General features: G+C 53.6%; 1 protein-coding gene across 8 annotated transcripts in view; it reads left to right on the top strand.

Annotated features, from left to right (window-relative positions):
- The window catches only part of Cdh23 (cadherin related 23), a 369,425-nt gene that overhangs the window by 225,842 nt on the left and 122,667 nt on the right, over positions 1 to 20,916 (top strand). For all 8 annotated transcript variants that reach the window (XR_015440528.1, XR_015440529.1, XM_087185444.1 and 5 more), the window contains exons 14-16: positions 15,967 to 16,031; positions 17,755 to 17,992; positions 19,727 to 19,832. Coding sequence is in view for 6 of the 8 variants with exons in the window: in XM_087185444.1 (XP_087041570.1) it covers positions 15,967 to 16,031; positions 17,755 to 17,992; positions 19,727 to 19,832 (409 nt within the window). In the remaining 2 variants the exon portion in view is untranslated. The remainder of the gene's footprint in view (positions 1 to 15,966; positions 16,032 to 17,754; positions 17,993 to 19,726; positions 19,833 to 20,916) is intronic.

Below are 20,916 nucleotides of genomic sequence, written 5' to 3'. Positions count from 1 at the left end.
TGGCCTGTTTGGACATCTCTAGAGGGAGCCTTCTGGGCCTCGCCATCTGACAGGGACAGGGATGACTGTGGTGGAAGTAGGGCTGATAGCAACTCATATTCTCAAGTGTTCACTACAGGGGGCACAGCGGTAAAGACCCCGGGTGCCTGACTCAGCCATTTGGGTCACGGATATCAGCAATGACCAGTACAGCTGCCAGCCACAGAGGCCCCCAAACAGTTGCTTAAACAGACTGAAGTGTATTTTCTGCCCATATAAAAGTAGTGTAGAGGTAAAGAACCATGAATGGCTCCTGCAGGCCTCTTCTCCACCATGTGGCATTTATCTCCATGGTACAAGTGTTGCTAGAACCCCAGCCATCACATGTATATTTCAAGATATAGGGCGGAGGAAGTGTAAGAGAGTGCATCCCCACCCTTTTAAACAGACTGCCTGGAAATGTCTTGCACACTTCTACCTTCATCTCACCAGCCAGAATCTAGTCATGTGGCCATGCTTAGCCATAAAGAAAACTGAGAAATGCAGTGTTTTAGCCAGGCAGCATCATATCCACCTAAAAATCATGGTTTCTATTGATTTGAAAAGGGAAGGAGCTATGGATAGTCCCTTCCAGATAACCTCTGTGAGCCTCAGTTTCCTTTTCTGGAAAATGGTGATGTTGATGGTTCTCTCATGGTTGCTTGGTTCTCGGAACCTTGACGAGTACCAAAAAGACAAGTACCAAACAAACTGCTGCAGCTGGAAAGGGTAGTGAGTGACAAGGCAATGGTCAGCGACAAGTTCTAGGTCAAGTAGCAAACACACGAGTACTGGGACAAAGTTTTCACATCCATATGTCTTTTTCGACACGTTTGAAAGCAATTGAGGAGCAAAGTATGACTGTACATGTGAAGTGCTCATCACAGTGCCGACCCAGAACAAGCCCTCAGCTAATCATAAGTACTGGTGTTAAGTGTCTGGCACCAAGCTAAGCACCTGACATGTGTGATCTCATTGAGTTCTCACAGTCACCTGGGGAGGTCAGTATGTGGCACCTGCTTTAGTAGAGGAAGGCAATCACTGAGATTCCAAGAAGACAGCTGTGGAAGAGACAGGGCTGAGGGCTAAATCCTTGACTTGAGGACACCAAAATCCTCTCCTAACAAAACCACACAGCCCCACCTGAGAGCTTGGAGAAGACAGGAGGCCACTAGAGGATGGTGACATCTCATATGACAGAGATGTGAATCTGAGCCCAATTAGCCACCTTCCAAGCTGAACCCCGATCTAGGGCTTCCTCTGCTTGTGCGGCAGGGGCACCACACTTCCTGGCCACCCAGAGGAGGAGCCAGATTAGGACGGAAAACCCCTGCAGGCTCCCAATGTAACAAGACCTGCAAACCTGGGTCGGAAGATGGAGGCCTTTGGCTCACAGAATGACCCCAGTCCAGCTCTGTTTCTCTGCAAGCCTCAGTTTCCTCATCTGCAAAATGGGACAAATGCCGCAGAACCCTCTCCACGTTCTGGGCCAGTTTTAGAACAGTGAGGCCAGAGTGCTTGAACTCTGTGGGCAGGAAGTCCTCATAGTTGAAGTCAGCGGTCCGCCCTTCTTTCCTGCACACATGGCAGAAGCTGCTGCCCTGGCGAATCAGGCAGTCACGCTGGGGCTGCAACCTCTACTGGTTCACAAGATTATGGATGATTTATACTTCCTGGGACGGACTTTGACCTTAATTTCTTCTGTCGTGCGGGGCTGTAAAATTCATTAGGGACCCAAGGGTGGAGTGATGGAGATGTCAGGCGGGCAATCTTGTGGGTATTTAATCTATCAGATGTGTGGCTTGCCATTTAAAGAGACAACAAGAGAATGTGGAATCAATATGGTTCATTAGCGAGCCGCATGTGTTGGCCCAGTCCGCACCCACCAATGACAGCCGGTTTGGGGGGCTACCACCCAGGCCCCGAGTCACCTTGGAGGGAGGACATGTCCCTGGAGCATGGGCAGTGACCAGCCCTCCACCCGGGTACCTCTCTGTGCCTTCACACTAGCCTGGGAGCTGCAGCCATGGGAGGTGGCGTTCCCAGCCCTGGTGTGGCTGCTTCCTCAGGGGGCTGATTGGACTGTCTTTTCCCCTCCCCTCATCTCCCATGTAGCTGAGCCTCCTGTCCCCACATCTCTCTGGCACCCCTGCTTCTCCCCCTCTAGCACACAATCCCAGCTTGATAACTGGCCCAGAGAGGCCCCAAGTCCTTCTGATTGTGCTGGTTTCACTCCCCAGCAGCCACCCTCCCTCCTCCTGCATCCCCTGGAAGATGGCTTTCTGCTGCCCACTTTGCTGTGTTTGTTGATCAGGTGCAATTAAAAAAAAAGTCAGTTGAGTCTTCCTCAACCCAAGGGCTACAGAGAGGGAGAATGGGTAGAGGGCTTTTTGCTTTTTGCTTGTTCTCTTTGCTTTGTGTGTATGGATGTCAGGCAGAGGAAGGTTCAGCTCTCAGCTCTGCTGGTCACTGACCACGTGGCCCTGAGCCACTTGTAGCTTGGACCCTGTGAGAGCAGTGATCATACTGCCACGTGTCTCCCCACCCACCAAGAGGGCTCTGTCTTAGGTCTGACTTCCCCAGAGGTGAACCCTGAGAAGATTTGGAGGAGGTCCTAGGGAAGTCAGGGCGGAGGGGAGCAGGATGTGGTTCTAAACTAAACTGAAGCTTGCTTTATGAAGCCTGTGGCCCTTGCAGCACACTGAGAGTCCCAGGGACAGGGGCTGTGCTCTGTCCCAGCTCCGGGCCAAGAGACAGGGTGCCAGCCCAGCCCTCTGGAGTGAGGGCAGCATCTGAGGATGTGTTGTCCCCATCATTCCCGCTCCCTCCTGGGCACAAAAGCCCTCCGGCAGGGACACACAGATGTTCCCTGTAAAGCAGCCCCTGGGGCCTAAAGGTGAGGAGTGAGTTGTGTGTGGCTTCTGCTGCCATAGCATGCGTGGATGCCCCATGAACACTTGGGAAGGAGTCTGAGCCTCAGTGTTCCCATCTGTGAAGGGATAACAAGCACTCCTGCTCTGCTACTTTCACTCTCACACTGTGGCAGGGCGTCAGGTCTTGGCAGCAGCCATGGGGATCAGAGAGAGGTGAGTGGGCCAGAGGCACTGCTCCTTGCCTGGGGACTCAGGCTTACTGGGCAGGCCCCTGTATGGCCAGGTTGGGACTTTGGCCTTGTCTCTAGGGAAGTACTTGTCGGGGTGGCCCATGCCGTGGGCTACTGGAGGCCTCCCCACCAGCTCTGCCACTCCCCTGCAGTGGGGCTTTGAGCAAGCTGCTGACCTCTCTGGGCCTCCTTTGTCTCATCTGCACAATGGGCTAATAATGCCTCTCCCATGGGTTTGTAAGTGGGTATAGCCTAGCTTGGGGCCCACAGCAGGTATCTGGCCTGAGTAGCCACACTGAAATCGTAAGCAATTTTACTTTCTTTGGTTTGCGGGGCTGGGGATCAAACCCAAGGCCTCGTATGTGGTAGCAGGGATTTTACAGAGAGCCACACCCCCAGTCCCTGTAGCAGGTGTCTGGAGCTCCTTCAGCCCTTCCCGGTTACCCTGTCCATTAGTGTCATGGGGGTGCAGCAGCAAAGGGCCCCAAGCTTGGTGCCTTCAGACAACAGAGATGACCCTGGAGGCCAGAGACAGGGACAAGGCGTTGGCGGGGCCATGCTCCAGGGACCATTCTGCCTTGGCTGTCCTGGCTTCTGGAGGCGCCAGACCTCCTTGGCTTGTGATGCAGGCTCTGCCTCCATCTCCACTTAGCCTGCTCCTTCCTGTGTGTCTCCTCTGAGTGTATCTTAAAAAAACACTTGGCCCTGGATGTGGGGCCCAGCCAGGTAATCCACTATAACCTCATCTTGAAATCCTTACATCTGCAGGCTTTTTTTCCAAATAAAGTCACATACTCAGGTCCCAGGGGTCCAGCTATGCCCATATCTTTTGAGGGGTCACCTTTTGCCCATTACACTACCCCCAGAGGTGCCTTAAGGGACATGTGGACAGGACAAGGAGCTGGCCGCTTGGGCCCGGCAGCTCTTCCCGTGTGGGTTTTCTGTCCATGCCCCAGCCCCACTCTGCCCAGCTCATCTTCTGCCCGCCCCGGAGCCCAGCCCCCTCCTGGCTGCAGTTCCTGTGCCACCTCCTCCAGGAAGCCCTTCCTGACTCCAGGTCCCCATCTTCTCCGCGCCCTCAGGATCCCGTGCCAAGTCTCGTTTATAACATCCTTGGCCCCAGCCTTTGGCCCTCAACCTCTACCTGCCATGGGTCCTTTCTCCTGCCCTGGGTGGGCGCTGTCTCCCAGTCAGGGAGGGAGCCTCTTAAGGTCCAAGGCTGCCTCTGGCTCTTCCCAGCTCCTTAATTGCCTGGTGTGTGGTTGATGCTCAAAACACGACCAGGGAGGGGCTTGGGATTTAGCTCAGTGGCACAGTGCCTGCCTGACAAGCACAAGGTCCTGATTTCGATCCCCAGTACCAAAAAGAAAACACAACCAGGGTCACCTCTTCCACAAGTGACCAGGCCTCGGAGCTCGAGAGGCTACTAGCAGGACCAGTACCACAGGTGTCTCGGACAGAGCAGGAAAGAGCCCCTGTCTCATACAGTTAGTGAAACCAAAACACAGGGACAGGGAGTGACTTATCCAAGCCACATGGCCAGCTCTAGGGGCCAGGCTGGCATCCTGACATCAGCCTAGCTCTGTGCTCAAGAACTTTGGTGTCAGACAAAAGTTCAAATTCTGGATCCCTGGGACTCAGTTCCTCATCTGAGAAATGGTCATGAAAATGTAGAGTCTATATAGGGAGTAAGTGAAATAATATGCTCACTAGAGTGTGCCTAACACATAAATTCTCACCAATGTGTTGGTTAAAACCAGTAATAGCTGAGGTTGCTTTAAAAAGTAGTGAAATGCCTCATGTAGGTCCCCTATCTTTGTGCCTGGCCCACAGCAGAATCTCAGGACTGCTGTGCGACTTCAAACCTGTTGCTTAACCTCTCTGGGCCTCACTTGCTTCTTCCAGAAAGTGAGGCAAGTATCAGTGTCAATTTCACAGAGGTGTGGAGAGTAAATGTGGCACCTCATACACATTTCTTAGGAAAAGGCCCAGGATCCAGGAAGGACTAAATAGGGTGAGCCGTTACCCTTTGTGCATTGTCAGAGCTGGGGCATTTCACCTGTGAAATGGAACATGCTCCTCGTCTTGCTGGTTGTGTTAAAGACAAGTGCCTTGCACAGCGCCAGTCCCAGGACAGAGAGTGGTCTCACTTCCCCCTGCCTCTGGGGAGACGCCCTCACCCCCAGGCATCTCCCCAGCAAGAGCTCCCAAACGACCAGGCTGTTCCGTCCACCCTGACAGCCTTTGACATAGCAAAATTACTTCCCCACGGCAACTTCTTTAAGCTCAGAGCTGCTGGCCAGAGCAATTTGCTCCCCTTCAATTTTTATTTCCAGGTTTTAAAATAAAATACAGAGAAATAAAGAAAGGGGTGCTGGCCACAAGCAACACAGCATCTACAATAGCAAACAAGCCGGCACCCCACCCCTGTGAGCACCTGTCAGCCTCCTCCAGGCCAGGCCACGGGACTGACATGTTCATAAATGGGACTGGGCTGGGCTGGCTTCTGGTGGCGCCCCCTCCTGCAAGGCAGCGCCCTTCCCCTACCCCTTTGGAGGAAGGCTGGGATGAAGGACTCAGCAGGACCTCGTGTTTCCAAAGTGCTTGGAATTGGGGACCTAGAGGTGGGAGTCCTAATGTTAGTTCTGCTTAGAAAGTGGTTCCTGCCAGTCATGGTGGCACACGCCTGTAATTGCAGCTACTCGGGAAACTGAGGCAGGAAGATTGCAAATTTGAGCCCAGCCTGGGCAACTTAGCAATTTAGTGAGACCCCGACTCAGTGGGGGAAGGAAAAGGCCGGGGAAGTAGCTCAGGGCAAAGGCTCTAGGCTCAATCCCCAGCCCCACAGACAGGCACAGTGGTTCCCCTTTGCCAAGCCTGCAACATGTCACATGTACCACCTTTATCTTTCTTTTTTTAGATTCCACACATAGGTGAAATCATATCACATTTGTTTCTCTGTGTCTGACTTATTTCACTTAGTATAATGTCCTCCTGGCTCATCCATATTATTATCACAAATGGCAGGATTTCCTTCTTTTGTGGCCAAATTATATCCCATTGTATTTATGTCCCACAATTCCTTCATTCAGCTGTTGATTGACACTGAGGTTGTTTCTACATCTTAGCTACCATGAACAATGCTGCAATGGACACGGGGTGCAGATAAGGAAAAGAAATCTTGACACATGCTACAATACAGATGAAATGTGATGTCTTTATGCTAAGTGAAGTAAGTCAGTCCCAAAAAGACAAATACTGTCGCATGAGATACTTAGAGCAGTCAGACTCATAAGACAGGAAGAAAAGCAATTAACAGGAGCTAGGGGGAGGCAAGAAAAAGAAAGATGCGTAATGGTTACAGAGTTCTACCTTTGTAAGATGAAAAGTTTGGAAGATGGATTCTGGTGATAGTGGTACAATCTGAATGTACCTAATGCTACTGAACTGGACAGCTAAAAAGGAGGAATCTGGACACAAAGATGTCCTTCTTTAATCCCAGTGCTCTGGGAGGCTGAGGCAGGAGGAGACCTAGTGAGACCCTGTCTCAAAATAAAAAGTAAAAAAAGGGCTAGGGATGGAGCTCCATGCAAAGGCCCTGGGTTTATCCCCAATACCTTTAAAAAAATAAAATAAATATATTGAAGGGGCTTGCCGGGTAGATCATGCATGCCTAGCATGCCTGAGGCCTTGGGTTGGATCCCGAGCCCTGGAAGAAAAAAAAATGGCTAAGATGATATGTTATTTTACCACAATTTTTAAAAATTAAGTAAAAGAAAGGAAAAAACCCTCTGAATAACAAACAGCATTGGGCAGGGGATGTAGTGCAGTGGGGGAGAGGGCTCCTATCATGCATGAGGTGCTGGGTTCAATCTTGTCACCTTCTTTAACCCTCACCAGCCACGAGGTGGCGACGTGGCGACGCTGTGCTCCCTGTCTACAGATTGGGAGCCCGAGGCTCAGGGTGGGTGTGACTGGCTGCCCCTCCCCTCTCCCTTGATCTCCCTCCTCTTCCTTCCCCTTTTCCCTCCATCTCTTAACTACCTCTTCTCTTCTTCCTCCTTCCATCTCTTCCCCTCCCTTGATCTCTTCCTCCCCTCTTCCCTCTCCATCCTCCTCTACCCCTTCCCTCCACCACCATCACCTCTGAGGCTCCTTTCTCCCTGGGAGCCATCATATTAGGCTTGAGACGGCTGGTTTGTCACTGCTAAAAAGGACTGAGGGGGTCATCACCTAAAGTCCTGGCACTGGGTGGGTGCCAGGGTGTGGGGACTGGTGATTGAACCCAGGGCCTTCACACTGACCTACATCCCCAGCCCTTTTTATTGTTTTTTATTTTGAGAGAGTGAATTGGACTCAGTTCCTGCTCTCAGAAAGCATCTATCCTAGCCAGTTGGCCTTGGCTCTCATGTTCCTGCCAGTACTGTGGCCTCCTCCTCACCACACACATCTGCCCCCAGGACCTGTGGGCTCCAGATACCAGCATCCCTGGAGCCCAGCTGCTTGCCAGCACTTCCCTAGCCAGCCTGTCCCAGCCCCACTCTCTCTCCCAGATCCTGCTTCCTGTGTCATGGCTTTAACCTCTTCTCTAAGCCTCTGTTCCCACCCTGTGGGAGTGAGCTTTTGAAGGGTCACAAGTTCGAGCCCAGCCTGGGCAGCTTCACATGACCCTGTTTCAAAGGATTTGGGAAGTAGCTCAGTGTGAAGGCCCTCGGTTCAGTCCCCAGTACTGCTCCCCAAAATGTCAGTGGGACCCTACAGCAGAGAAGGCAGAAATGAGAAGGTACAGCCGCTCCCACCAGAGGGCATTGCTAGTGCCAAGTTGGCAAGGCAGGACCAGCTTGGCCTAGGAAGAGCCTGAAGATCAAGCGCAGAAGGTGGACACGGGGGCAAGGAAAGGAGCTGGGCACAGGTGGGCTGCTGGCAGGGAAGGAGAGAAGTGGGCAGACGGCTCAGGAAGCCAGGCAGCACTCAGGCCCTGGCCCACGTGTGACCCAAATTCACAGCTGGGCGCTTAGGGGAGAAGGCAGGCCAGAACCCAGATCTTCCTGCCACCTGCAGAGCTGCTATCATGACTATGCTTAGCCGAAAATCCTTTGGAAGCCCTTTGTTCCTGGCTTTGCATAGCTCTCAGAGAAGCTTGTTTCTCTCTCTCAAGAAGCAGGGTCCAGCAGGGACAGCAAAGTCACTTTAACTCAGGTTCCCCCTGTGATTGGTTGGTTGCAGCTGCTGAGAAGACTCACTGAGAGAGATCAGTGGCCTCTTCTGCCCTCAGTGCTGTGATCAGTGTCTGCTATGGGCACAGGTGGTGGGGTGGTGGCTATCCACCCCAGGTCCCCAGTGGACCAAAAGAGAAGGAAGGCCCCTTTCTCTCTCTCTTTTTCTCAACAGCCAGTCAGGTCCCCACCCTTTCCTAACTGCCCTCCCTCTGGGGTTCTCCCCCCAACCACATGTTTGGAAGGCACAGAGCCAGCACGTGGATGTGTCATTTTTCCAGTACTTATTGCCTTCTCCCTGGCACTGCTACTCATCCAGATCACTCGTCTCTCACAGAGTCCAACAAGAAGCATTTTCTCTGAGCCACATCATCTCCCCTTCTCCTGGGAGCACGCCACTGCCCCTCCCCAAACCTGGGATTGCCTGGGAAGGCACTCAGAGCAGTATCTGCCACATTTTACCCTGGCCACCTGATGCCCCATGCTCTGCACCCCATCCTGGCTTCCTTCTGACTTGGGTGATGCACCAAGCATTCCCAGTAATATAGGTCAGGTTCCCACAGCACCACAAGAGGGCACACAGAACACAGGAGGCATCTATGCTACCAGGTACCTCCAGCCCAGCCCCTCCTACCTCTTGCCAGCCACTGCAGCCCCCAGAGCTCTCCAGGATCCCGTGACTGTCATGCCATTGAATGAGTTCCTCAGAGGGGCTCAGCGATGATGAATGTGGAAAGCATTACTAGCAAGGCACCGGGGCTCAGTGGAGCTGTTTAAAAATGCATCCTCCCATGTAAATTTCTGCTCCATCAATCCTTATGACATGTCAAACATTGCTATTGTTTCCTGAACAAATTGTACTGTGTGCCCTTCTCTGCAGACTTGTGCATGGGAGCAGAACTGCTCACCATGGCCTGCTGCCTTGCAGGGACCCAGGGCTGCTGGGACAGCAGCTGGCCCACCTTGCTTCAGAGCAGAAGCCCCGTGCACGTGGGGCATCCGGGGCGAGCCTGCGTGGCGTGACGTGACTGGGTGCAGGCGCGGGCGGGAGTGACTGTGCAGGTGCTGCCCGCCTGCCCCACCCACAGGACAGATGCCCAGGTGGCTGGGGGAAGGGAAGTATGCAGTGGGGACACAGAAAGAGGAGAGTTTGTGGGGAAGAGAGGAGGTCCAGGGCGGTACCCTGGCTGCCTGAGACAGAAGGGCAGAGAGAGGTGAGTGACAAGATGGGGATGTGTGAGGACTCGGGGAGTGAGCGGAGGCTCTCAGGACTCTCGGCTCTAGGGAGGGTGGGGCATTAGCTCTGCCAGAGACCATGCCTGATGCCTGTGTCCCAATGGGAAAGCATCAGAGATGTGGGTCCGCAGCAGCATCAGGCCCCTGGCCTGAGTCCCCAGGCCCAAGATGAGGCAGGGCCAAGGCCTAATGGGCAGGTGTGGGTCACTGGGGGCCCACGACCCAGCATCAGCAGATGGGTGTCTGATGGCCCAAATGAGGGACAGTATCGAGGTACAGACATGGGCCTGCAGGGGACACATGGGGACAGAGTATTGGCAAGGCAGGCGCTACTTGTGTGTGTGTGTGTGTGTGTGTGTGTGTGTGTGTGTGTGTGTTGGCAGGGAGAGTGCAGGGGCTGAGTGGAAGAGACCAGGAAATGGTACTGTTCACTGCAAAGACAGCTGGGTAAGCAGGTCGCTCTCGGGGAGGGGACAGTCGGAAGGAGCAGGCCCTGGGGAAGGGCGGGCTCACAGGACTGGGTGTGAATGTTGAGCTGAGGATCCGAGGGAGCTGGGCTGCACCTGGAGTCCCAGGCGCACAGGGTGGAAGATCATACTCCTCACACAGCAGTGCCCTCAGGAGGAGCCACACGGCCTCCCAGGCCTGGACCCTGAGCCACCTGGGCAGAGCACGCAGGCATGGGGCAGGGAGGAGGGGTGCGTCTTCCGGGATCTATGAAAGACACACAGGCAGATATCTGAGGGTCTCAGGCTGTGGAGACACACACACACACACACACACACACACACACACACACACACCCCCCAGTGCTGACCAACTCAGCCGAGTTGCTGGGAGCTCACTCTCTGCAGGTTGGCCCCCGGGGCAGTCACCAAGGCAAGAAGGCGAATACTGCTGCTGGGACCCCATCTGGTGAGAATCACCCCAGATTCCATGGCTGAGCTCTCACACTGCAGGGTACCCTCTCCCCCAGCCCTATAGTAGGAGAACGGGGTGGGAGGGGAGGTTAGGAGTTCATGCCTTGCCTAGTACACACATGTAATCCCAGCTAGTCAGGAAGCTGAGAAGCTGAGGCAGGAAGATCTCGAACCTAGGAGTTGGAGGGCAGCCTGTGACATAGTGAGACCCCAGAGAGAGAGAGAGAGAGAGAGAGAGAGAGAGAGAGAGAGAGAGAGAGAGAGAAACATGCCCTAGGCATGATCAGATTGTGTTCATATCCCAGCCCTGTGGCTGTTTGACTTTGAGCAAGATGATTGACCTCCCTGAGCCTCAGTCCCTCCTTTGTCTATAGAATGGAGATAATACAGGTGCTGGTCACATAGGATTGTTGGGGAAAAGGGAATGAAATACAGCGCAAGAAGTGTTTAGCACATTTCGTGGCATAGAGTTAAGTGCTCAAAGCAAGATGGCAGGAGCAACATCTTACCCTCTGCCTGCCCTGGAGCAGGGAGAAAGGGGTTCAGACTGGGCCTGGCCACACCCCTGCCACAGGCTCCTCCACTCACCTTCTCTTAGCCTTTGAATTCCCCCGACCTCTATTTCTTTTTTCCTTTTTGTCAGCAGAAGAAAATTACACTTCTACCAGCCCTGCCCATCACTGAAATAAGCACTGGCAGATAGAGTGATGAAGACCTGATGAGGCACTTGCTTTGCTGGTAATGCCAGTGTCTAGGACCCTCAGAGGGATTGCCTTATATGTCAAGGGGGCTCGGCAGCCCATCCTGGCCACACCCTGTCTCATGTGCCAGCCTGGGACAGGCGCTGGGCTCGGGGAGGTTGGAGAGGGAGCCAGAGACTCCAGACACCCCTGCCCCCACCTCGGTGTCTGCGGCCAAGCAGTTCCCACCAGGCTCCGGGCTCTGGCTCAGAGCCCAGCCACTGACTGTCCCCTAAACCAAAGACACTCTGCCAAAGAGCTCCTCCCCAGGTGACTGGCAAGGTGGCTGAGTGAGTGTCTGTCTGCTCACTGTCAGGAAGCTTTGGGGGGCATGGTTGGTGTCCCACATCTGTTCTTCAGGTCCATTGTGTCCTTCTCTGAGGGAGGAGGCTTCTGGGATGGGCCCTGAGGGGTGCACCAGAGTTTGGACAGTAGTTATGGGGTGAAGGGTTGAGGTAGTCAGCGGTGAAAGAACAGTTTAGGGTGTGTCAAGGACACTAAGGCATCAGTCTGGAGTCAGCTCTGCAGGTAATGGGGAGCCCTTGAAGGTTCTTTAACAGAGGATGATCACCCTAGCCACTGGTTTTGACTTCTTGCCTCTGACCTCTTATGAGAGCTTTGACAACTAGAAAAACATAGTGATATATACTGGCAGGTACCAGCTCACAGCCTGGGGAAGAAAGGTAGGGTGCTAGCAGGGCCTGAGACGTTCACCTAGAACCCTGGTTTGGCACTTCTTAGAGTCACCATGTGCAATATGAGATCCACTCCCTAGCCGACTGGGCCATCCCTGTCCCCATCCCATAGCCACTGCCTGGCCTGTGCAACCCCAGTAGTCACCCTGCAGGGGGACAGATGTGGTCCTTCCTAGAACGTGGCAGGGGAGGGGAGTTTGTGGCATGAAAAGGCTCTCGGCTCCGCCTCAAGCCCTCCTTCCTTTCATGAGCCCCTGTCTGTCAGTTCGTGTGTCTTGGGCTTCAGTTGGCAGCCACAACATGTATTGGAAGGAGGTGGTTTACACGGGTAGCCAGCAGAGTGGGGCCAGGATGAAGGGTGGCCAGCCAGGCAGGACAGCAGGTGGGCAGTTGGACGGCCAGGTGGGGGCCTCCAGGGCCCAGGTGGGCCACCACCTGTGGAGTGGCTCTAAACCCAGGGATTTGAAGGCCAGCTCTGCCACCTGCCTGCCACTGGGTCGTGGCATGTTGCTCAGAGTCACTGAGCTGCCGTTTCCTCACTTGCAACATGCAGGGCAGGAGTTCTAAGTGCCTACCTGGTAGGGATGTGGTCTCATTAAACAAATTTATTCATGAATATGCGCAGATATGGGTGCAGATGCAGCTGTAGAAGACAGAGACTGGGGAGCATTCCTCAAGTGCCCGTGGAAGCTGTAGGGTCTGAGTACATCCAGTCCCTGCCCTGCCCTCAGGGAGCCCGGGCCATAGGGATTGGGGATGCAGAGCACAGGGTGGAGCCTTAGCCTCTGCTGTGGGGCAGGGAGGACAGGGAGGGTGAACCAGGCAGAGGAGGAGGATGTGATCCAGGCTGGACCTGGGGGGCCTGAGCTTGTGCTCAGGAGGAGGCGCTGGGCTCCTGCCCTGCTCAGCCTACAGCTGGACACTGGCCGAGCTATGGAGTCTCTTGCTGCCAGTACTGCTGCCCACCTGCCCTGGAGGGCATAGAGATGGCTCTGGATTTCTTATTCTGCCACACGCATTTGAGAAGTGAAAGCTCCCCTGCTTCTCTTTATGGGGCATACATAATTCGTATGGTCATTAGCTGGGGACACCGAAGGACTCACAAATCTTCCCTGGTCAGCATTAGTGGCCTGAGAGGGCAGTGAGAGGCCCCCAGGGACGGGGCTTACTATGAGACCCTTTGGTGAGCCCAGCCCAATCCAGGAAGGGAGGTTGGGCCCAGGGTGGGAGTTCAGGCAGCATCTGCTTTAGGACAGCCCCATCTTGTCCCCCAGGTGCTGGCCACCCCATTTCCCTGAGTCTCAGTTGCTTCAGGACCCAGGGTGAGGGGGACTGGACAAGGGGACCTCAAGGGTCCTTCCTGCCCTGACAGCCCAAGGGCAATTCTGTAGGTCTTGGAGACACGGGTGGCTGCCTCTAGGACTCACCTGTGACCTCCAGGTTGCCACTGGTCCTCTTTGGCCTTTCCCCCTCCCTTTCCCCTTTTGCTCCACTCCTTTCCTTTATTCTGAATCCTCTCTGCCCTTCCTTTTTTCTCCCCACCTTTTCCTACTCAGTTTTGCTCCTTCACTCTTCAGGCATGTGAGAAGCATCTCCTATGTGGCTGGCACTGTCTGTGCCAGCCAGGAGCCCAGCAGGTGCCAACTCCATCCTCCAGCTTCCCTGTACCTCTCCTTTGTTGGAGGAGGATGCTGAGGCCCAAGGGGTTGGGTCACACAGCAACCTGGCTGTTCTCTCTGGCCTGGACCTAGGGTCTCTACCCCATGTGGGCCCCTCTCCAAGGGGCTCAGTGGCATCACACACAGCTCTTGCCTGGGCCACATTGCAGTTATTACAGTCCAATAATGCCACATTCGAGGCCCAGTTTGCCAGTGGGTCCCCACCCAGCCCTCCTCCCCTGCCCCTGCAGAAAGAGAATGAATGGGGAGCTTTGGTCTCCTTTCCCTGGGACAGCCAGGCTCCCTTCTTTCTTTCTTTTTATTTTGTTGTACCGGGGATCGAACTCAGCACCTTACACAAGGCTCCCTTCTTCCTGAAGCAAGTTCTCCTCTTGGTTTAGAGGCAGCAACTCAGAGAGGCCCAGGGCATGGTAAGGAGCACAGTATGCAGAGTCCACAGAAACTAAAATTGTGTGAATGGAAGTCGGGGACAAGAGGCAGTCACATAAAGGCAAGCAGCCCAGAGCCCCTGGAAATGGCATCTTTATGAATAGCCACATTTTCTGATTAACTAAGATCTTAGCTCTTTGGGTATAAACATTTTTTTCGTTTCATTCATTTGGCATAGAAATATATTATTCACAGATCCGCCTTCCTGAACCGAATAGATTGAACGGGAATTGGGTTTTTCATGAGAATTCAGGTTTATTATAAGGAACATAGAATTTAATTGATTTCATAGAATATAGGAGCTTTAAAAAGAACCTCAGAAAATATTTAGTAGAGAGGTATTAAAACATATTTTTAGCTGCAGAGTCTTTATCCAAATATGATCTTATAAAGAAGCCCTGAGTATAAAACAGATATACCTGGGCCTATGGTCAGTGCAAAGCCTTTTCCTTCTAGCATCTGGTAACAGGTGCTATTTGCCCAGCTCCAGGGCATCTAGAACAGTACACAGTACCCAGTACAGATTATGCTGAATATGTAGCCCATGGATGGATGGATGGATGGATGGATGGATGTGTGCATTGCAGCCATGCCAGGGATGAGACAGAAACCAATGGTCCCAGTGACAAAAGTCAACCCCCTACTAGCACTGTGCTCATCTTGGGAAGTAGGAGATTGGGAGGGGCCTCTCCAGGTGGCCTGAAGCAGGGAGCACCAGGCAGGGAGCAGGAAAGCTGGCTCAGACCCCCTTCTGCTTCTGTCCTGCTCCCCACCTGGTGACAGGGTTCCCTTTGGGGCTCAAAAATCCGGGGTCTCAGTTGAGTGATCTGTGAGGTGGGTAGCAGTGTCAGGCTTCCTTATCACATGGATGGCAGCAAGGATAAAATGAGGTCACAATAAACATGGATGTTCTTTAAAAACGTAAAAGGTCTGATATGGTGGAGGCTGTCAGTGGTCACTGTTATTGCCATGGACACCAGCATAGGGCCAGCCTGTCCTTTAGTCTCTTGACTGCAGCTGATGGATGCTCAATTTGGCCCAGCTCAGGAGAGAGAGCCCTTGATTCACAGACCAAGTTTCAGGTGGGAAGGGACTTCAGACTCAAGATCCTAAAGCACCAGGACTCGGCCCCTCTCTTCCCCAGCTCCTCTTGGGTCTAGCTTCATCCTCCCAAAATCTCCAGGTCACATTGTCCTGGCTTCATTCCCTGGAAAAAAGCATTTATCCCCAACAACCATTAGAAGGATCCAGGGCAGACTGCTGGACCCGTAATGGTCAAGGGCCACCCATAGCCAGTCCCTGTGGCTGGGGACAGGGTAGGCAGCTGGGTTCAGGGCCATTTGTTCCAGCTGGCAAATAAGCCCAAGAAGGGTAGGGATGGGGTGACAGCCTGTGTCTCAAAGAGAAGGTGGCCAAGCAAATGACAGCTTGCTCTGTTATGCAGTGGATTATTCCTAGGGTCAAAGGGCACAACCAGAAATTCCCCTTGGACCCCTCAGCCCCCAACAGCACACCTGACTTAGAGGCTTTGGGGATGGGAAAATCACCAGAAGAATCCACCAGATGGGTGAAGCCACACCACACCCACTTTCCTTTGTAGTACTTTGCAGATCCACAGGTTGTGACCCCAGGCCCAGGATTTGCCCTCTACCCACTGAGTGTCTGCAGAGGGTGAGCCCCGCCCTGGGGCTGCCATGGGGCCAGGAGCAGTGGACTTAGACAGTAGAGGACTGGCTCCTAGAGCTGCGCTTTCCTAAATAAAGTGAGTCATTTGTGGCAGATGGCACCTTTTGGAGCAGTGTGGCTCTAGGGAATCTGGCTGAGCCACAGGAGCTGTGTGGGAGAAACAGGTTTCTTGTGGCCCTTTCCTGGTGAGGTCCACAGCCTCAGCTGGGCTGGTAGTAACAACTTCCTGTTCTCACCACTGCAGGCCACAGACAATGACGTGGGCACCTTTGGGGAAGTCAGCTACTTCTTCAGTGACGACCCTGACAGGTAAGACCCTTTCTCCCAGCCCCTCTGTGACCCAGGGTAATCCATCTGGAAAACTTCTTAGGGAGGGTTCTGGGGCCCCTGGCCAGAGCACTGGACTGGGAGTCAGTCCTCATGGGCACAGCTCCCGGTTTGGCCCTGATTGCAGTTCAGAGTTCGCCAAGCCCCCTAAACACTCTGGGATACAGTTCCTCTGACCCTGAAATGCAGCCTTTGGCTTCAGGCATGGAGAAGAATGTGTGTCTGCGAGGCCTGGCAGCACCAACCATTTAGGGTGATTAGCTCACCATTACCAGCAGCAACAGCTAACATGCGGGAGCCTGACTGTGTGCCACGCACTTTGCCAAGTGTTTTACATGCATCATCTTGTGTAATCCTCACAGCCAAATGCTAGAGGAACTCAGTGCTCGGCTCTCTTGCCATTTCCACCTTACAGTTACTTGCCCAGAGTCACAGTGCCAGGCCTTTGCATGTGATCACGCTGACACACGGCCTCTAACGGGAGGGGCCTCTCCGTGTGCAGCAGCAACTATGTGGGCAACTTGCCGCACTGCTGGACCTGTGCCATCCTTGCCCTGCCACCCCCAGGGTGACAGCGCTGGGCCATCTCTTTCCCCTTGTCTTAGATTAATCTGAACCATGGGAGGGCATCTTTTCTTTCTTTTTTCTTTTTTTTTTTTTTGTGGTACTCAGGGTTGAACCCAGGGCCTTCATATTAAGCTACATCTCTAGCACTTTTAAAAAACTTTGAGACTTTTTTTTTTTAGGTCTAAGTCACTAAGTTACCCCAGCCAGGCTTGAACTTGTGATCCTCCTGGCTCAGCCTCCCAGAGTGCTAGGATTGTTTACAGGTAGCCCCCACAATGACCAGCTAGGCCATCTCATTTTTCTTTCTTTTTTTTGGTACCAGGGATCGAACACGCGACCTTGCTCTTGCAAGGCAGGTGGCGGAACCACTGAGCTAAATCCCTTTCCTGCCATCTCATTTTTAACATGATCAATGCCAGGCTGAATAAGAGAGCAGGTCTGCTTCCAAAAATGAAGAGTGAGATGCATTTGGAAGCCGGCAGAATGAGTAGGACAGTGGCTATCAGCTCAGAACCCCGGCCTGTCTGAGGGGATGATCAAGAACAGACTGGGACACTGCTGGGTGCATCGCTGGTGTCCTTTGCCACTGTGATGAGGGCTCAGTGTGAGAGGAAGAGACCAGCTGTGGCTGAATGCACAGGGCACCCTGCCCCTTGGGCACCCATGTGTATGCAGCCTTGTCCTAATCATCCTGGGTTTCTCATCTCTTCCTAGGGCTTCCATGCCTTAGAGCTGGGTCCTTCCTGACAGCTCAGCTGAGCCTCCTGAGGGGACATTTAGAGGAGGTACTTGAAGGACTCATCTCGCTGGCCCTTGCTGCCCCCGAAGGACACTGCCAGCCTCCTCCCTGAGCCTCAGTCCTCAAGCACATGACAAGCATAGCTCCCAAGAGAGGACCAGCCACCCCTCCCCTTGTGGGATACTCTGCTGCCATTCTAGAGCGTTGTAGTGCAAAACTGTCCTGGAGGCAGAATTTCTGTCCCTCCAGTTCTCCAGTACCTGAACATTTCCATTTGGCAGAGACTCCTGCTCAGGGCAAGAGGGCTATTCTGCCAGGGTTCTGTCCTTGGTGAAACACCCTCATCCACAAGCCTGCTCTGAACCTGGGCATCTTTCTGCCTCTTTCCTCTTGACACAGGTTCTCGCTGGACAAGGACACAGGACTCATCCTGCTGATCACCAGACTGGACTTTGAGCTCATCCAGCGCTTCACCCTGACAGTCATCGCCCGGGACGGGGGTGGTGAGGAGACCACAGGCCGGGTCCGCATCAATGTGTTGGATGTCAACGACAATGTGCCCATCTTCCAGAAGGATGCCTACGTGGGTGCCCTGAGAGAGAATGAGCCCTCTGTCACACAGCTGGTGCGGCTGCGGGTAAGGGGTCAGGGGGGTCAGGGAACCCTGCATGGCCATGTGTCTGGCCTTCACGCCTGGACATTCCTCCTGGCTGCTCCCTCAGGAACCCACAGCAAAGGGTGCTAACCACCCACCCACCAAGGTTTGGGGGTCAAACTTTTGGTGTCTGTTAGGCCTCCTTTGAGCACATTATCTCCTGTTATGGTGACTGAGCAGGGCCACAATCACAGTGTTTGTCCTAGATTGAATTATAGGTCACTCTTTAGCAAGGATGTCCCTCACCTCCCATGCGAGGACCCCCAGGGAAGCCTATTAGTGCCTGCCTAGGAACTGCTGCAGCTGGAAGGTGCCTATCTTAATTACTTTTCTGGTTGCTGGGACAAAATACCTGACACTCAAAGTTAAGGGAGGAAAGGTTTATTTCAGCTCATGGTTTATAGAGGTTTCAGTCCGTAATTGGCTGGTTCCAGGATGACATGGCAGAGGAGCATCACAAAAGAGAAACAGTCCATGGCAGGGTAAGCAGAAGGCAGCAAACAGCAAGCAAAGCAGCAGAAACAGGAAGCCTACCTTTCACTTTTATCCCATGAGGCCACAAACATTTTGGGTGATACCACCCACACCCAGGATGGGGCCTCTGTCTTCAGTAAATCTATTCAGCCACACCCCAAACTGTGCTAATTCCAATCAGTGGACTGATTTAGTACCACACATCCTTAATCCCAGTATCACATGCTCTAGATCCAGCCAGCTCCAAAAAGCCCCACCTATGAGTGCATGAAGCTTGGGGGGAACATCTAGATAGGAGCAGTAACAGTGCCACAGAAACCCTGGGGTACAGGAGGGAGAGGTAGGTCCTGAAGACACAGTGTGTCAGCAGAGCAGCAGAGTCAGCCCTAGGATGGAGGCTCTGCACTGCAGGTATCATCCTGCAGGGAGTCCCCACCGCACTCCAGGGACCTGGTGTCAGTCCATCTTCTGTTGCTATAACAAAATACCCAAGGCTAGAGATTTATAAAGAAGAGGTTTGTTTAGCTCACAGTTTTGGAGGCTGAAAGTCCAGTGTGGGGTGGCTTCATTGGTTAGGCCTGTGGTGAGGCTTCTTGGCTGCATTCCAAGATGGCATACAGCATCATGTCAAGAGCATGTGCTCGAGGGAGAGATCATATGGCAAGAGAGGAGACAAGAGAGATCCAGGGCCAGGCTTTCTTGGAGCAACTTGCTCTGGAGGGAATTAACCAGGGTTCCTCCAGAGCTATGTTAATCCAGTCTGATGGATTGGCACTGACCTAACCACCTCCCACTAGGCCCCACCCCTTAATGGGCCTGCCACCATTTATACCAACACATCCACCTCGAGGACTAAAGCCACCAGCACATGAACCCTCAAGAGACACCACATCTAAACCACAGTGTGCCCTAACTTGGTCTGTAGGTCTGGGAAGGTGTCTGTGGCCTGAACAGAAAGGTGCAGGACATTGGCATGCCGAGCATCGCCTGAGAACGCTACCCCCTCCCAGCTCTTTCTGGGTCTCTGCCTGCCCCCTCCATTTCCCAGGTTGCCACCGTACCTAGCACATGGATGGGATTGGGGTATTTGCTGGGTGGGCTCCACTGAGGGACAAAGGGGGCCCCTGGTCCTAGGCCAGCACATGACCCAAGCTGATCTCACCTGAAGAAGGAGCTGTGAGAGGGGGTGGCTTCCCGTGCTCTCCATGGGTTCATGGGGCCCTATCTGCCCTCTTCTTCCAGGCAACAGATGAAGACTCCCCGCCAAACAACCAGATCACCTATAGCATTGTCAATGCGTCCGCCTTTGGCAGCTACTTTGACATCAGTGTGTACGAGGGCTATGGAGGTACAGCAGGCCAGAACGGAAGGCTGGGCTGGGGCTCTGCATGCTCACAGTGCTCATGGGGGGGTGGAGGAAGGGTCTCTGCTGCCTCCAGACCCCCTACACTGCTCAGGATGCTGCCTGAGCTCCTGTCACTGGAGCACCCTGTGACCGGAAGTCACCCTTCGGTAGGGCTAGTGAGTCTCACATTAGCCAGACCTTTCTCTGGGTTGTAGGCCATGGCCAGCCCTGCAGGCAGTGTCACCAGAATCTGTGCCAGTCCCCATTTCTTACTGAAGCTGTGGGGGCTTGTCACCTGACACATACCCAATCATTTGGGCAGTCTCCTGGCCACCTCGCTTACAGCCTGTCTAGGCCATGACCTTTCCCAGGCCCAGTTTTGCACTCTGGACCTGGCCCTGCAGCTCAGTCCCTAGAACCCTGGCACAGGGAGTGGCAGCAGCAACTTTCAGCATCAGGATCCATGAGAGACCTTGTTTTTCAGACAAGGCAGCTAAGGCCTGAGACAGGGAGTGACTTGCCTGCACTCACCCAGCAAAGCTGCCACACATAGCGCTCAAGTCCCTGTGTGACGTGGCTCTGGGGCGCCTCCTCCCAGCCTGGTAGCTCACCAGTCTCATCCTGCCCACTGGGATCCCGCCTCTTTGACTCCTGGACACTCCTTCCCCTTACGGTGGTCACCTCCGTGTCTTTGCTGGGTCTGTTCCTTTTGCCAGGAAGGCCCTTCCTCCTGGCCCATCCGCCCTGCCTCTCCTCGCCTGTTCGGCTCACGGCCTCCAATGAAGTTTTTTCTCTCTTGTATGTGATTGCAGCATATAATGATTACACTCTTCTTGGGAAGTTGGTACATGTACATAACACACCTTAATTCTTCTTACGTCCCCTTCCCCTCTCCCCCCCCGCTTCTGCTCCCTCCACCTCTTGCCCTTCCCATTTGCGAAAGATCTGTCTCCGTTTCGAACTTTAAAGGCTCATTCCAACCTCCTCCCAGGAAGCTTCCCTCGTCCTGGAGGGCTGGGCTAGGTGATCCCGATGCAGAACCAGTGCATCATGTGATCCCGAGTCTGGCCTTGTTCCCCCCACTCCA

This window comes from Heterocephalus glaber, unplaced genomic scaffold (genome assembly GCF_053883595.1).
Source record: "Heterocephalus glaber isolate CG9 unplaced genomic scaffold, H.glaber_assembly_v1.0 deba00001497, whole genome shotgun sequence".
Classification (NCBI taxonomy): domain Eukaryota; kingdom Metazoa; phylum Chordata; class Mammalia; order Rodentia; family Bathyergidae; genus Heterocephalus; species Heterocephalus glaber.
The sequence above is the reverse complement of the archived record's forward strand: the minus strand, read 5'-3'. Positions and strand labels throughout refer to the sequence as shown.